At 40.8% G+C, this 14,530-nt stretch overlaps 1 protein-coding gene across 1 annotated transcript in view; it reads left to right on the forward strand.

Annotated features, from left to right (window-relative positions):
- Positions 1-8,107: 8,107 nt before the first annotated feature.
- The window catches only part of LOC120511401 (CD44 antigen-like), a 29,278-nt gene continuing 22,855 nt past the window's right edge, over positions 8,108-14,530 (forward strand). The window contains exon 1 of the mRNA XM_039728368.1: positions 8,108-8,287. Within this exon, the coding sequence (XP_039584302.1) occupies positions 8,221-8,287 (67 nt within the window). The 5' untranslated portion in view covers positions 8,108-8,220. The remainder of the gene's footprint in view (positions 8,288-14,530) is intronic.

Genomic DNA, 14,530 nt, shown 5'->3' on the forward strand with positions numbered 1-14,530 from the left:
ACTAGCTAGACTGGGATTGAAGAACCAAATTTGAATAGGGAGTTAAAAAGGAATCCTTAAATAGTTGAGATAAGCTTTAGTATCCTCATATCTCTATTTGAACTAGACTCTTGAACATTCATGGCCTATCTCACATCTGTGCCCCTTGAGATATGCCTTGTATAATTCATCACTTAGGGAGTAATCTGTTTGTCAGAGATCATGTTGATGTTGATGCAGATCTGTCCTTCCAGGACCAGCTAATACCAAACAGTGACTCTCCTCCTGCATATGGGAAAGAATCTTTGCAGAAGTGCACTCAACACATTCCGTTTTGTCTCAAGACTCTCAAAAAACTGTTTATTCACTTTCTGTGGTCTTGACTAGCAGTTCCTGCTTGCTAGATAGGGGTGTGTGGAGTTTATTATAGTACCAGATCTATCAGACTAACAGAACAGTTTTTTTATTCCTTCTATTATCTCTGCCTCTCTACCCATTCCCCTAGGGAAAATTTTCATTAAATTATTGCAACAATTATGGAAGCGCTGCTTATAGAAAACAAAGTGAGGGGAGTATGAACCTCAGATAAATCTTCATGTGTACAGACTTCTTTATCTTAATGTGTCTTGCAAAGGGCAGGAAGAGGGACTTTGTGCTGCTGAGACTTTGGGTACAATGGACAGCAGATAAACTAGAGATTCTCTTGCTAGTGTTCATATCTATTTGTATATCACTGAATTTGGTCTTGTATCATGTATCTTTGAAATATCTGGTGACTCAGAGATAATTTCTTGTAAATTCAGTGCAAGTTGGCTGAAGCTTTAACATCTGAAGGAGTCTTAATAGCTTTCCAGACCTGACTTGTTCAAAAAGCTGTTCAGACATGACCTGCTTAATTCTTCCAACTCTTCAGTAAAATATTTAGACAGTATAAGTAATGTTTTAGAGGTGAACTAATAGCTTATAATGTATTTATTACCAGTTGTATTTCTGCAAATGAAATGGTTGTGAACACATTGCAAATATTTTAGACAAGCACTATTCTGAAGAACTGATGAATTTGTGAACAAATATTTTCTTTATCAGTGAAGCACAAATTATTGAAAAAGGAGTTTTCAGGAAGCAAAAGATGATATGGACTTGTTTAGCTATGATGATCATGTCATACTGTACAATTTGATGATTACTGTATTTATATAAATCACCAGCATAATGCAAATTTTGTAATGTACAATTGTATAAAACACTGAATTTATTTTTCTTTTTTCTATACAGAATTTCTGTCTGGCTAATATCTGTTGCTGATAGATTCTGTCAAACATCCCTCAAAAGGTAACCCAAAAGGACCGTAAGTGAATGCAAGCACATTTTCAAAATCATATTGAAAGTAATACTTTTTCTTAAATTAGTTAGTTATCATTACTCAATATTACTAAAGAAAAGACAAAGCAAATAAACAAAATTTTGGTCAGTAAGAAAGGTACCTTTTCAAACACAGCTGTGTTGTTCTAGGTATGAATTTCTTGCTAATGAGAGAAATTTAATCCATAACTGAACTTTTACCAACTATGTAATAATATCCCAAATGAGTGTTTATTTTTAGTTTCTAAAATGTTGGCTTTCATTGTTACTTAAGCCAAGTTGTTGAGTAGGCAATGAACGTGCAGTCTAGTGTGACAATTACCAGTTCCAAGAAAAACTCGTCTGGTAATAGCACTCAGCTCCTCTCTTACCTATTTCTATAGCAGAAATCCAGGCACATGAAAATGTGCAAAACCAGAGTGTCTGTCTCACTAATTTGATGAATGCTATTTTCTGTGCCCCTGTCCCAGCCTCACACAAATCTCCTGCCTTCAGTCACACAGAGTTACCTTCCTTCGCCTGTTTACACTACAGAGAAGGGAACTTCCCTCAGAAGTCCTGGGATCTTCTACTTGACAATTCCAGCACACATTATGCAGAACTCAGAAATAAGGCTCCAAGGGGAAAAGCTGGGAGGAGTTTCCTGCCTTGTGCATTCTCCATCCATGGAGGGGCACTTAGTGCCACCTGGACATGAGACAGCTCCTCAGGCTCCCTGTTTTCCTGCTGAGCTCAGGGAGACAGCACTCCTGGCTTTGTCTGGGTATATCCAGGTTGAAAGGATCAAACCTTAGGAAACAGGTTGCTGCTGTTGCACCAATTCATTAATTCTTGTCTATGTTCAACCTGCATAACTTACAGGGTTTAGGGGGAAGGCTGGTTGCTGCTGATGTCTGCACATGCAACAAGGCAAAAGGACTGCCCATTTGAGAAAGAAGATGCCATTGCTGGAGGAATGCGTTCCCTAAAATTATATGAGGGCCAGACTGCTTTGTGTGTATTTTACCCAGTGAGTTCAGCATTTCCAAACCTAGCTGTGCCTGTCAGCCTCCTCACCCTGTTCATGCTATGATGTGTGCACACCTGCACCTTCCCTGAAGATGCCACTGCTGGGGGAATACATTCCCTAAAAGTTTACGAGGGCCAGACTGCTTTGCGTGTATTTCGCCCAGTGAGTTCAGCATTTCCAAACCTAGCTGTGCCTGCTGTGCCTGTCAGCCTCCTCACCCTATTCATGCTATGATGTGTGCACACCTGCACCTTCCCTCCTAGAGCCACACTGGAAACAGCTGGAACCCTTGCCTCTCAAAGCAAACATGCTTATTATGGTCTAAAATTAAGATGCTTTTCCTTCCCTTCCACCTTTCAAAGGAATCATAAAACTGACTAACAGGGAGACTACTGAAATTTAGTAAGTTTCTGTTTATATACAGACAGGGTCTGGTTTTAGCACTCTTTGTAACTGGAAAAGATAGGCTTAGCTGCTCATTCCCACACTGCTATGTTTAAGACACAGTCTAAATGTGGATATGTTGTGTGTGGCTATGGCAAGAGTGGCACAAACAGATCTGGTGTGAACAGAAATTGTTCCAGCTAAAATTCGAGGTTTACTTTCATTAGATAGGAAAATATTTTATCTGCGGCTATAAATCTGATGTAACCCCTCAGAACAGATATATATCCTCTCAGAATATATATATATATATACACACACACACACATAGGAAACACATAATGCAGTAGGCAGATACTGGGACTGAACTAAACACTGTTTGCAGCCGCCTTTATTCTAAATCTCTCAAAATCAATGGAAAACTTCCTTTGACTTTGGATGGCTCTGGTCAGGTTTGCATTAGGCACAAGGGCCCCGAAGCATTTATCTATATATAACAGTTAACAGTTTGGTTATGCAAATATGAAGTGTTTCCTGAGTTTCCTGAATGTTTGCCTTTTGTAAAGCTCACCTGCTCTTCTAGGGATTTAAATGTTTGATTTAATAATTCCAATATGCTGCATGGAACAGAGAATGGATGAGAAAGAATGAGGGCTAAGAAAAAGGAGAAATTAGTGGAGATGACAGAGGGAAGTCAAGGTAGAAATCAGGAAGCAAAATCAAGTAGAAGAAAATAGAAAGACAACAGGAACAAAAGAGTACATCCGGGAAGTGGCTCAGTATAAGCTTGATTCACCTCTTGTATAACAAAAGAAATAAAAGTGGGAATACAGAATGCTGAGCGCAAAGAGGGCAGCTCACGCTCAGCGTCCCGCATTTCCACTTTGAGAAATTTCTTTTGCTCGGATGCATCAGTTCCAGGCCCTTCTAGCACGGGGTGTGCTGGGAAGGCCAGTCAGGGGAAGGAGGGGCAGAGACAGACAGAAATCACCTAGAGAGAAGCAGAGTGTGCCCTTGTCCCCTCGGTTTCCCCTGCATTCCCCCACCCCCGGCCGCGCAGCTGCTGCTCGCTCAGGTGTGTCTCTGCGGGCTGGCACAGCTGGTGGCCCTGCTGGGGACACTTTCCAGCTCCATCCCAACAGCAGCCCAGGGGGGACAGTGGTGTTGGAGCCGTCCGTGGGGACTGGGGTGTGATTTGCTGCCTGTGCACTGCTGGCACACGAGGGTCAGCCAGGGGCTACGTGCGCTGGGAACAAGAAAGATGCTGGGGCCGCCTGGTCTGACAGAATTCCTTGGAGCCAGCTCGAGCTGTGGGGCTTTCTGCCCGTCCTGGATTAGTGAGTTGTTTAGGGATCCGGGGCAAACCAGTAGAACAGGCTGATGAATCCACACGGTAGGTGCCAATCTGGGTTGCTGCTTTTTTCGGGAGTAAACAACTAGGAGCCATTGTTCATCTTCCTAACTCTCTGCAGGACACAGGCTGTAAATTACATCCAGGAACAAAAGCTTGATGGGAGTAGAACCGGGCGCTCAACTTCCCAAGGGAGTGCTTTGCCCTCCAGCCAAAAGAGCAGCTTTTCTTGCTTAAACCAGCACAGGCTCTTCTTCTGCCTTCCCATCAGAGCACTCAGAGCCCAAGAACAGTGTGCAGTTCAAGATTTGCCACACTGGAGCATTTACAGCCGTTGCCATTGCAAAACCTGTTTTCAGGATTGATAATGAAAATTAAATCTACTCTGAAATTGAATCCAGTCTGAAATGCAGGAAACTAGATTGCAGTCTAGGGACATGGAGGAAATCTTATTAAAAATAGCATATTTTATTGCTATTACAGATAAGTGGGTATGAAATCCTCCTTACTCCCCCAAATCTGATTTTCAGCCAGTCTCACAGAAAGGCAAAACACACACAGCCATGGCCAGAAGTACCTAATGACATTTGTGCTTCTTAAATTCACTAAGACCAGTTGCTGTTCAACTCCCCATAACAAGCTTGAAATATTCACCAAGTTATGCTCAGAAAATTATTTTTTTACTTTTGGAAAAATAGTATTTCTGCTGATAATAGAAAAAAAATAGCTGTGTTTTTTTAGAAATTTTGGGGTTTCAGAAGACAAACGCCAGCTATTTTCACAGAAACAGAATTCCATTCTACTCTTTCAATTTCTCCCATTCAATAATGAAATCAATCTCCATTAATACCTTTTTTTTCCCCCTGTCATAAGTACAGGTTCATTCAGGTGCATCCATTTTCTTGTCTGTCCACAAAATAAAATCTAAATATTCATTCAAGGGAGAGGCTGTGCCACTGAGTTTAATGGAATTTTAGTCTTTCAATTAAGCTAGGCCAGAATTTCGTCCTCTGTGTGAATTCCTGCAAAAAACCCAACTTTTTATATCACTGTAACCCATGCATGTTCCTTTTCTAGGACTCCAACATATGTACTCCCTATTAGAATTTTTATCAAAATTAATTAGTGCTGCCTACAGTTCACATATGTGATAAAATCACAAATGAGTTATTTTGGTGTTCCTGTACTATATTTTGCCATCATGGATTCAGTATTCACTGTATCAAAAGCGTCACAGAAGAACACTCTTTTAAATTCTGGGGTTTTATCCTTTTTCAGTCTTATTGTTTCATTCTCTTTTGAAAACTTAATTAATTAATAATTTTACAGTTTTTTTTTTGGTGCCAGTAGTTTAGCTTCTTGTTGCCAAGGAAGTAAGCAAATTCCAGACTTCACATATTTAACTGTAATGACAGGCTCAAAGGGGATGCTCTGCTGCATTTCTTCAGCTGAAGATTTGCTTCAGGATTTTTCTGTTCCTATGTAATAAGGTTTTCCCAAACAAAAGCAGAAGTTATGTATTTCTCATAAAGAAATCCCCCAAACAAAACCAAAACAAACCCCCAAACCCAACAGTTTTCCAGTCGTACATCTGCTTTGACTACATTTTCTGAGCAGCATTATGCCCTGCAGCCAGGCTAAATTTGGACTGCTGTCTACCTGAGACTGACACAAGCTGACCATGTTTGTGGGGGAAAGCAGGAAGTATTTTTGTGTCATGTGTTCTAGGCTGCCATGAAGGCAGGCTGATGGCACGAGGAATGGCCATACTCACATGTCGCATACAAACAGCTCATTAAATGTTTTTGTGATTTATCACATGAAATGACGTAATATTATCAATTCTTTTTCTTGTGTAGATCTGTCTTTTCCTTTTGCATAGGTATTAGCACCTCCATGCACGTGGTCTAGATGTGTCTAATCTTAGCCCAGTTTTTCAGGGCAGCAACCAAGAGAGAGTCTTTCCAAAGCAGAATACCACCCACCCTTGCTGAACACATGCAGAACTATTGAAAAGACTGAGATGAATAACAAAGAATATTTTGGTATCTAGAAAACAACCTCTTCATATTCAGGTGTCAGAAGGGCTAGAATTAGAAACTTCAGACCATGAAGAGACTAGGAATTTCCACTCCAGGTTATCTAAGACTCTGCCTCTATCCCTAAAATGGATGTTATTCTCCCTTTACCTGTGCCAAAGAAAACTTTTTATTTTTCTTAATTCTGTACCATTATGAATGCAGGACATTAATGGAGAGGCAATTTATGTTCATGAAAAATAGGACTCAAAATTTCCTGAATTTTAATTAAATGTTTAATTTAATTCTATTTCATCCATAGAACGTGAATTTCAAAAGTAACTTAGCAATTGAAGAAAAATATATATTTAGCAAATTGAAAACATTCATTAACTGTGTGCCAGAATTTTGAAAGCTTTATTCATGGGTTTTGATGCCAAAACATTTATAGTTATAAACGTACAGGATTCTACAGAACTATTTCTCTTTCCACTTTAGAGAATAAGGTATAGAGGAGATTGCCTTTTAATTGCTTTTAAAGCCATTTCTTAAAAAAAAAAAGGCAAATTTACTAAAGAAAATGTGCTTTATCCATAATTTCAAAGTTGCTAGCTTCATAATAAAAAGATCCCCTGTGTTTAAATGAAAGATTTTTATTTTAACTTTGTCCCATCAGATATTCTAGACCTGTAGGAAAAGCCTGTTGGAACCTGTTGCTAAAAATTTGGCTGGCTGAGGAAAGGATAGCCAGCCATTTCTAAGTCAAAAGGCAGAAAAAGGGCAAAGTCCTGAAAACCTCTTTATGTGACCTTCTTGTGCCTGTGGCTGGAGAGACTTGTCTGTACTTTTCCATTGTTTGTGTTAACAGAGATTAAATTAATGAGAAACTTCTTTCAAGTGGGAAGATCGACAAAATGGTAATCTGATATAGGACTGTTCATTCCAGATTTGGCAAGGGAAACTGAAATCAGGGCATTTCTGGTAGTTGTCAAAGGTGAGAAGTGCAGGCTTTGGTGATCCTTCACCAGCCCCTCATCCCATGGCACGGGAAGCACTGTTCCAATTCTCCAGCACTAAAGAGAAGCCAGTGCATGGAGACACCATGGGGAAATCTCCAAGGCACACAAGAGACAAGCATTTTTCTTATCTACAGAGGCCTTGGGGTTTTCACCAGAGGTTTCATGAAGAGCCAAACAAAACCACACACTGCAATGAACATATGTCCCTCAGGAACTGAGACCTTGTCTGAACCTCGAAGATCTGGTACCTTTTCATCCTGTTTCTCTGCTTTCTGAATCAGGAATGGGAGGAAAAATTCCTTCTGTACCTTATGCCATCAATAGAATAAAGTATCAGCCTTAGTCCTCAGAGTCACTCACTTCTGGCACTGGCATTGTTCACTACTTTTGTTCATTCATTATTCTTCTTGGAGCAGCCTGTGCAGGGACATCAAGGGTAGAATGGGATGTGGGAAACTGAACAGCCTCCACTTACCTTCTGCATCATGTTATCCTCCAGCAGTGAACAAAAACACGGCAGAAAGCTTCACTGATGTTTAATTGAACTGCACAAAGAGAAAATGATGAGATAGGAATAAACAAGCAAAATATTTTTGGGAGATATCTACGCTGTTATAGATGCTTTACTAGGGTTTAGAAACTCTAGTGCTTTTGTGTTCACTTGGTTTGTAATAAGGAAGAGATTTTAAAATGCAGGATGAAAAGCTTATAACAAACAGTGCATTTCTGAGAGAGCTCAGGAGAGATTACATGCATTTTCCTACAAGCACACTAAGTATAACTTTTGACTAGACTAGTGTAAGAAGAGAAGCTTTAGTGGCTCTTTAAAACTCAAGTGTGCCTGCTTAGTCAGTCCTAGCTCTCCAGAGCTTCCACTCCCCTTTTTGTGCCGCTGGGTAACTTTTGTTGCAATATGGGTGTGACTTTTGATGGAGCTTCCCCCTCCCAGTTATGTCATTACTTCAGTTCCTTTGAATCAGAATAAAAAGTGCAGCAAACTTCAGACTCATTGACTGCAGGCTTAACAAGCGTCGGGGCTTTTCTTCTTTCTGCAGCTCGCAAGGATCTTTGGATTTTGCAAACAGTTCCAAGAAAACAATGGCCAACTTCTCCTTATGGACAGTTTTTGGATTATGTTTGCTGAAGCTCTGTCTAGCAGAAACAGGTAAGATTTTTATGAATGAAAACGCTTATGATTGTTAGGTTAATGCTTCAGACAGTGAATGTGCTTCTGCTAGATAGCTAACAGCTTTCTTGCATCTATAAACTTTTATTATTTCAAGTGTTATCGGAGATGTTTTAGAAGTGTAATCTCAGTTGTGCTGGTCTGTACAATCACGGAAAGCTGTGTATTGCTTGTAAAGGGCAATTCCAAATTTGTAAAGACTGAATTGCAGAACATTAAAGAATGAAGTTTAAACTAGGAACAGAACTGCACTGGGGAATTCGGAATGGCTCTGGTAAAGCTCAGTTTGACAATGTGACTGCTGTACAAACGCAGTTTGCTCTCCCAGCTCCCCTTCGGACTGCAGCGAAAAGGGGGGTGGCAGGAAGGGGGTGAGCCCCCCCCAGCTTACAGCTGCATTCTGGAGTTCACGTGAGCTGAACCAACAGCTGAAACAAACTGCATTTGGGCACAGCCGTGCTGAACAGGAGAAAAACTGCAGGGATCTCTGCTGAAATTTGGAGAGCTTTTATGCCAAGCATGCTTGCTTCTGACTTTCTAAGGTCTCTCTGGGGCTGACTGATGAGCTTTTGGAACAAAGGGGGTTAGAAGTGACAAAGTTCAGTTGTTTATTGCTTACCTTCCTGCAGCTTGGTTATGTGCTTCAAATATTTGTATTTAAAAATCTAACGTTAATACAGAGAAAAAATAAGAATTTTATGTCCGAAGTGACAGAAAGCTTTTGAAATTTTACATGGTGCACGCTCAACCACGTTTTAGGGGTACGACCATACTTTTAGCAGACTCTCACTGTCACTGCAACTGCCTCGAGGCATTTTGTGGTTAGGGATAACAGTTGTGCTTCTATATTGTTTTTGTACTCATCAGTTCCAGGAGTCTAACAAAATGCATTTTTCATGGCATTGTCACCCAAAGGCTGTGTGTGTATAGTAAATATGAGTCTCATTTGCTTGAGCAGCAGGAGATCCTTCTGTTAATGGTTGCAGCGCTGCCAGGCTGGGAATGGGTGTGTCAGGGGGAACAAGTTCCCAGTGCTTCTGTGGTAGCTGAAGCAGCCTCATGGCTTTTCTGTCTAAAATCCTATGTCCATTGTACCAAAATGGTCTTGCTAAGATCAGGTATATAGACAAAGCCTTAAGAGAAAGGACAGGGCTGCTGTAGGCAAGTAAGGTATGTCTAAGATGTGTTTAAATCCTTGGCTGGGTCCCCGTCTGTGCACTGTATAAATATTATAACTGCTTGACTGATTCTTACTTCTGTGAGCTGCCTGGAGTGTCCTAGAGAGCAGGGTCTGCACTGACTCTGGGAGTGATGTGTTTTTACAGTGAGACAGAAAGCCCCATTATTGAGCCCTCAGCATAGTTACAAAAAGTGTGTCAAACTTCACATATGCCCTCCAGGGAAGTTTCTTTACTGGCTTAGTGAGGTATTAGAATATAGCTACAGTGTATTTGAGTTGGTATACAGTACATTCCAGCGTGACTTTGTAGTCAGTAATGATTTCAAAACAGCAGTTGATGGTGTTGTTTTCTATTTTTAGGCAGTGATTTTGCTGTGTATTATAGACTAATGGCTACTGCTGCTGGGAACTGGAATTTTGATTATTTTAGTACAGAATTTCAGGGAATTAAAGAGGATCTGAATTACTCTTAATGTGATTCAGAAGGAAAAATGAGATACAGAGAAAGCTGAAAAACTTACTCATCCTGATTTCTGTGGTGGTGTGACTGTACTGTCACTGATATGGTTCTTACTCTTGGTGTTGACATGACTTGTCTGAGGAGTCTGGATCCTGGAGCATGTAGGTGCTGATATCTTGGTTAATGATGTTTTCAGAGGAGATTTTCTCCTGTAAGCATTATGTATTTGTAGAAATATTTTTCTCAAAGTTTTCCTTGATTAACACAAAGCAAATGCTAGAATTTTGACCCCCAAACTCGGAAGAAACAGGAAGAGAAGTAGTAGTGGAAAGGATGAAATGGAAAGAGGGAGCATGAGTCTGCCCGTGGGAGGAGGTAGCATGCCTGTTAGCCCTGGAGAGGCTGCCAGGGCCCCATTCCAAGGAAAGGCTCTGAGACAGGGCTCCTGCAGCTGCTGGTCAGTCACAAAGGAAGAGACCTGCCTGCCCCTCAGTTTACATATCTCTCCTGTAAACTTGTAAATAAAGCAGTTTGAAGAAGCTCTTTGTGCTAGTTTATTTTCACTCAGTCCTTACAGTGTGTATCTTGGCAGTTTCCCAAATCTACAAAGTAACTAGACTTTATTAAGAGTTCACTTGAACTTTCCATCATTGTTCAGTGGAAGGGTTGTGGAGCTATCCTGGGCTCGCACACGCAGAGCCAACAAAGCATGGCAGGGGATTGTTTTGCAGTCTTTGGAGAAATGTTGGAAGATTCTTTAGGTACTGGTGTTCACCACAATGAAGAGCCATTACCTTGAAAATAGGAAGTTAGAGACAGGCTTAATGAGGACAGATACCATCGTACAAATGAGGAAGAACTTTCTTAAGTAAATGCTTTTAAAACCACTGGTAGCCCTAGCCAAGGTTAAACAAAATGTTCATCCATATGTGGTGTCTCTTTCTTTCCAGAGGAGTTCCCATTACTTTTATAGGCCTGAATTGAAGATAGTGTGAATATTGCAGTTGTTAATCTATCACCTCAACATGAATGAGGGTTGACTGTCAAAGAATGTGCCAGGAGTTGGAGACATCGCGACATGCTGATAGACAGATAAACACCAGGGAGAATCATGAGCTCATTATTCCTAAAATACTTGTGGAAAAGTTGTGATAATATTTGATAATACTAGTTCTGAATGTAGTTGACTGGTAGTAAAACACATTGTAGAGAAGCAGAGATAAAGCAATGTAGAGTTCCTTTATAAGGAGAGGGTAAATCAGTCACGGAAATTAAAAGTTTTTTGACATTCCAAATGCTGTAAAAAGGCTTCTCCATCTGCTTTCTAGTCTTCTGGCATCACATTTTTGTTCCAGAACTAAGGGGTAAGGGTTTGAAAATACAGTCAATATGGAAGATGATAATTCTCCCCTTCATATATCACTGTTTGGTCTTTTATTTTCAAGAGATGAAAGAGAGCAAGGGAAGGAGTTCTGAAAAACTTGCCTATAAAATTGGGTTTTCCAGGACCAAGGCTAAATGTACATAATTATGTGTGAAATATAACTTCACAGAGAAGATAATTGTGAAACAAACATGACCCATCACAGTAATCTTGCCTACTTTGAAAACAATGCAAAATTGCATTGGAACAATTAATGGCTCAAAACACATAATATTTTAGAATCAGCTGGCATCTGGGAGCATGCTGATTCAATTTGTCAGCATTAAACTGAATTCTTAAAATAGAGAAATGGAAACTTCCAACTTGCTAGAAAACAGAACACATCCACAGTCTAGTGTGTTTTTGCCTTTACCTGTCAGGGTTTCTGTGTGATAAACCTGGTGGTTTGGGCCATTTTCTGTGTGTTACCCACGACTGTGGGCGGGAAGCCAGTTTGGTGTAGCTGCTGGTCATTTTCCAGGAGTCCATCATCTCTTAACAGACAGCCATCTCTCCCTCCCAGAGAGGTAATAATAATTTCAAAGCTATCAGACGCTGTAATTATCAGTGGCCGTGATGGGTGCTGCTGGTGGCAGTGGCAGGGAGGATTGTGTCGGTGCTGTGTGTTTATCATTTCCTCCCCACAGTGCCTCGGCAGCAATATCAGTAGCAGCTGGCTGTGATTTCCCTCCCTGGCCGCGGCTGCCGGAGCTGCCCCCGCCCAAGCACGGCAGAGCAGCTCATCCTATCAATGAGTCTGCAGTGATGTGAAGTGGCAGCGGAGGAAAAGAGGGGTTTTCCTTGGAGAATCTTTCCAGTCAGACAGAAAGTTCAGCTAATTGCAATTTAAAGTTCAAACCTCCGTGACTGTTTCCTGCCTAACGAAACCTGCAGTCATTTTTGGAGTCTGTGCTTTCAATTAGGAACATAATTGAACTTTCTTTTGTAAGCAATGGCTTTGGGACTTTCCAGTTCCTCTACATGACAACACTGGCAGCTTTATATAATGCAGCTGCCTTATTTTGGTACAATAACCTTCAATTCTCATATTGTGAAACATTAGAAAAAACCCACCCCAAACAACAAAAAAAACCCAAAACACCCTAAAAGGAGTTGAAGAATAATCTACAGTTTTAGCCGTTAAAAACATGAAAGCACAAGCAGGGTATGCTAATTCAAAGTAAAAATCACAGAGAAGACCTGAATTCTACTTACATTAGGAGTTTGAAAAATACTTTGCTTCACTTTTTTTTTTCCTCTTTTCTGTTGATGATTGATGTAGCTTAGTAGCTGGAAACTCTAAGAGACTGTGTTGTGTCTTAAAAAAAAAAAAAAAGAAAAAACGCCAGACATGCAGCAGCTGTGTTAAAACTTCATCCCTCTGCTAATGATACTGTTCCAAAAGCAGTGTGAGAGGGCTGTAAAAGAGATTGCCAGGGTACATTCTGACAGCTGCCTAGGAAAAGGGCATTAGCCTGCAATCCTCAACTTCACAATTAATGTTTTACTGAATACCTGCTTTCGTAAATAAGATGCTGCCTCTGACAGAACGTGTAATAGTAAGGAAAAAACTGCCATGGCATAGCTTTTGTTAATTATGTATGTCTCACAGTGACAGCATGTTAGCAAAACAGGTTCTCAGAAGTACATTTCCCTAGGGGGCTTTTTTATTGTTATTTTTGTTAATGGATAGGTGTCTGTAAAGAAGCAGGGTGTGGTGTGTGTGGGTAGCAGTAATGAATAGTTTCTCACAGATTTCCCATACAGAAGTGAGAGGTTAACTGAAGCTCAGTGGATGTTCTGTGGGTACCCAGACCCCTGTGAGCAATGTGAGCAGGGGCAGCAGATGAGTGCACAGGCAGCACGCAAGCTGCTGGCCAAAGTGGTGTGCAGATTTGAGCACCAGCCTTGAGCTGGAGCAGAGCTTCCCAGCAGGGAGGTGCATCAGCCAGGGATGGGATGGTGCGTGCCAGGGCAGCGAGGCTGTTTGAGCCCACATGCCCACTCCAACCAGACTGAACAGGCTGCAGTGTGCTCCTCCTGCAGCGTGTAAGTGCAGTGGTTCAGCCGTGCTGGAGGGCTGGCTCTGATGGGAAGCTTTGCCTACTCTTCGCCATCGGCCAACTCACATCGTTGAGGCAAGGTGGAGTGTCCCTATGGTGACAAAATATGTCGCTGCTAAGGACAGCCAGGTCTTCCCAGCTCCATCCTGGTGCTCTGGATAAAGCTTCTACACAAGGAAGATGGAGTAGTTAACCAGGCAGGTTCAAGGGAAAGTAGTATTTGCCAATTATGAAGAAACATGATCCATTCATAATGAAGACACTGAGGGTGCGGCCTGAACGCATCTTTCACTCGCTTCCTTATTTTTCCTCCTCCTGCTTGATTAGGTGTCCGTCATTATTTACATGTCCTTTCCCTTTTCCATCATTTACACAGGTGTGTAAATGTAGGAAAAAAGCTTATTTTGCTAATGAGTCTTCATATTTATAAATGCAGGGCTTTGTTTTCTGTACCTATATGTTGTTTATGCATAAATCTGACATATAGGATCCCTTAGAACATAGAAGTGAAGTAATTTATATTTTGTTTTAATCAATTTCACCAGTAGCAGTGCTGTAAAAATCAGATAAAACTTTATTGCTCCAACAGTTTTATCCTGTTTACTTGTGTGTTTGCTATCTATATACGCACTGAGGACTGGCAGCTTTTTTCAGTTCAATAGCAATTGTTTCCTGTTAGACAACAGCAAATGCAAAGTAGAGCTTCCTTAAAGAGTTCTTATTCCATGCTTATCTTTATATAATTAGTGATGTTTAAAGCAGTTTGCCAAGTGAGAACTGACTTACATCTTTTGCCCTGCTGTCAGAATGAACACTTCTTTAGGTTCAAGAACTTGAAAATTTATTTAATACTTCACTGAAGAATAGCGTCTTAAATTTAGTCAAGTTTTGCTCCTTTTTGAAGTAATACTTCCTAGTGATAAATATCAAGTCTCTTATTGAGATTTTGGAGGTATTTCTACTTAAAGCTTGATGCTCTGGGAAAGGCTGTAGGGCTGGAGTGTCCAGTGACTTTGGAAGGCTGGTATTAACAAAATACCACTCTTCCCATTGCTCTAATCAGAGTAATTTTGTCTTGTGAGGAGCAAAATCTCTC

Source organism: Passer montanus, unplaced genomic scaffold, assembly GCF_014805655.1.
Source record: "Passer montanus isolate IOZ18808 unplaced genomic scaffold, ASM1480565v1 scaffold65, whole genome shotgun sequence".
NCBI lineage: Eukaryota > Metazoa > Chordata > Aves > Passeriformes > Passeridae > Passer > Passer montanus.